This window comes from Etheostoma spectabile, chromosome 10, assembly GCF_008692095.1.
Source record: "Etheostoma spectabile isolate EspeVRDwgs_2016 chromosome 10, UIUC_Espe_1.0, whole genome shotgun sequence".
Taxonomy (NCBI): Eukaryota; Metazoa; Chordata; class Actinopteri; order Perciformes; family Percidae; genus Etheostoma; species Etheostoma spectabile.
In genome coordinates this window covers 7,020,774-7,022,327 of record NC_045742.1, presented here as the reverse complement: position 1 = coordinate 7,022,327, position 1,554 = coordinate 7,020,774, and the positions used below count along the sequence as shown (strand labels likewise).

The 1,554-nt window shown below is 44.3% G+C and overlaps 1 protein-coding gene and 1 long non-coding RNA gene across 36 annotated transcripts in view; one reads left to right on the top strand and one right to left on the bottom strand.

The window, feature by feature from the left end:
• Positions 1-1,554, top strand: part of prom1a (prominin 1a) — a 76,547-nt gene that overhangs the window by 33,834 nt on the left and 41,159 nt on the right. For all 35 annotated transcript variants that reach the window (XR_004333713.1, XR_004333710.1, XR_004333712.1 and 32 more), the window contains one exon: positions 831-1,036. Coding sequence is in view for 28 of the 35 variants with exons in the window: in XM_032527348.1 (XP_032383239.1) it covers positions 831-1,036 (206 nt within the window). In the remaining 7 variants the exon portion in view is untranslated. The remainder of the gene's footprint in view (positions 1-830; positions 1,037-1,554) is intronic.
• LOC116696414 (uncharacterized) overlaps positions 1-1,554 on the bottom strand; it is a 71,134-nt gene that overhangs the window by 43,528 nt on the left and 26,052 nt on the right. The window lies entirely within an intron of this gene.

Sequence of the window (1,554 nt, the reverse complement as noted above, 5' to 3'; positions counted from 1 at the left end):
GTTGAAAACAAGTAAAGGAGCTTTCTCAGAGATACATTAAAAAAAACATCCTACGCTATTTATTTCAGATAGCTAAATTTCACTTAAATGTGTTGCAGCTGTATGTCTATACAACATACAACTTCAACATTAGAAGAAAGCCTATGTGACAATAAATGTTGTTTTTTTCAATCAACAAATAATCGTGATAATTAATCGTGATCCCAATATTGATCAAAATAATCGTCATTAGCATTTTGGCCATAATCGTGCAGCCCTACTTACTGCAAGTCTCAACCAGCTTTCAGTGGCGTAAGTGAGAAAAGTATTAAGAAAGAGAGTCTTGGCACATATGTTGGTTAATGATGTAGTTAAGGAGTCAATCCTTGAACTGGCTTATAGTATTTAAGAATTAGAAAGAAAGGACTCTCCAGCAGTGAGTAGTGTTACGCAACGTGTTTATTGTTTTTCTACAAATCCCTTTTGGACAAAGAGTATACAGAGAATATCCTGCAGTGGGATCCTACCAGATATTTTTAGATTTGTTGCTCATTTTATCCTCTGCCTTGTGTGTCCTTCCTTTTTTCTCCTTTACAGCGTTATTAATCCCTCCTTTCTTCTCTCCCTCACTACCCAACTCATCTGCTCACCTCTACAAATCCAATTCTGTTTTCCCTCAACAACCCCCATCCCATTTTCCCTTCTTGTTGTTTCATCTCCCTTTTTGTCTCTCCACCTCTGATCCATCTTTTCTCTCTTGATCTCATTTCCATGTCCACCTCCTTTCTCCATCATGTTTCCTAAATAATTGTCCCTCATTCTTCATCTGGTTCTTCCCCCGTTGACCCCAGGCCATCTACTACGAGATAGGCTTCCTAGTATGTGCGGCAGTCGGCCTGCTGTTTGCCGTTTTGGTGCCGATAGCTGGCCTCTTCTTCTGCATGTGCCGCTGCTGTGACAACTGCGGCGGCGAGATGCACCAACGCCAGAGGAAGAACGCAGACTGCCGGCGTGGCCTGCTGGGAACACTACTCTTCGCCACCTCACTGGTCATCACGTGAGTATGACACATGCATACACACACGACAAACAAGCAGACGTGTACTTTCTGGTCCAAACAGTGTGGGCAGACTTGTTTATGCATGCACACTTACACTGGAATGCAAGATACACCTCTGTCTTTTATAGTGATCTCACATTCAGGCAAAAACTAGGGATGCACCAATTGACCGCCGGTGACCGGAATTGGGCGGTTTTCACGTGACCGGCCATGACCGGCATGTCAGTCTGACATATGCCGATTTTATGCCAGTCCAATGCACTCGGGCACCGCATGTTTAACATCGCGCAGCAACATCGGCATCACAAGTGCACCGGCGCCACTACTTCATGAGCTGTTCTTGAAATGTCAGAAAAGCTCTGCAGAGCCGTCTGCTCTACTGATCTTAGGCGGTTAGCCGCTCTTTCCCCCCTTGGAGGCTGAAAAACTGGAACGAGAAAACCGCACTCACAGCTACAGTTTATCGGAAAGTAGCGTTGGGCACTCTGACTTTGATGAATTTACTGTTTATCAGA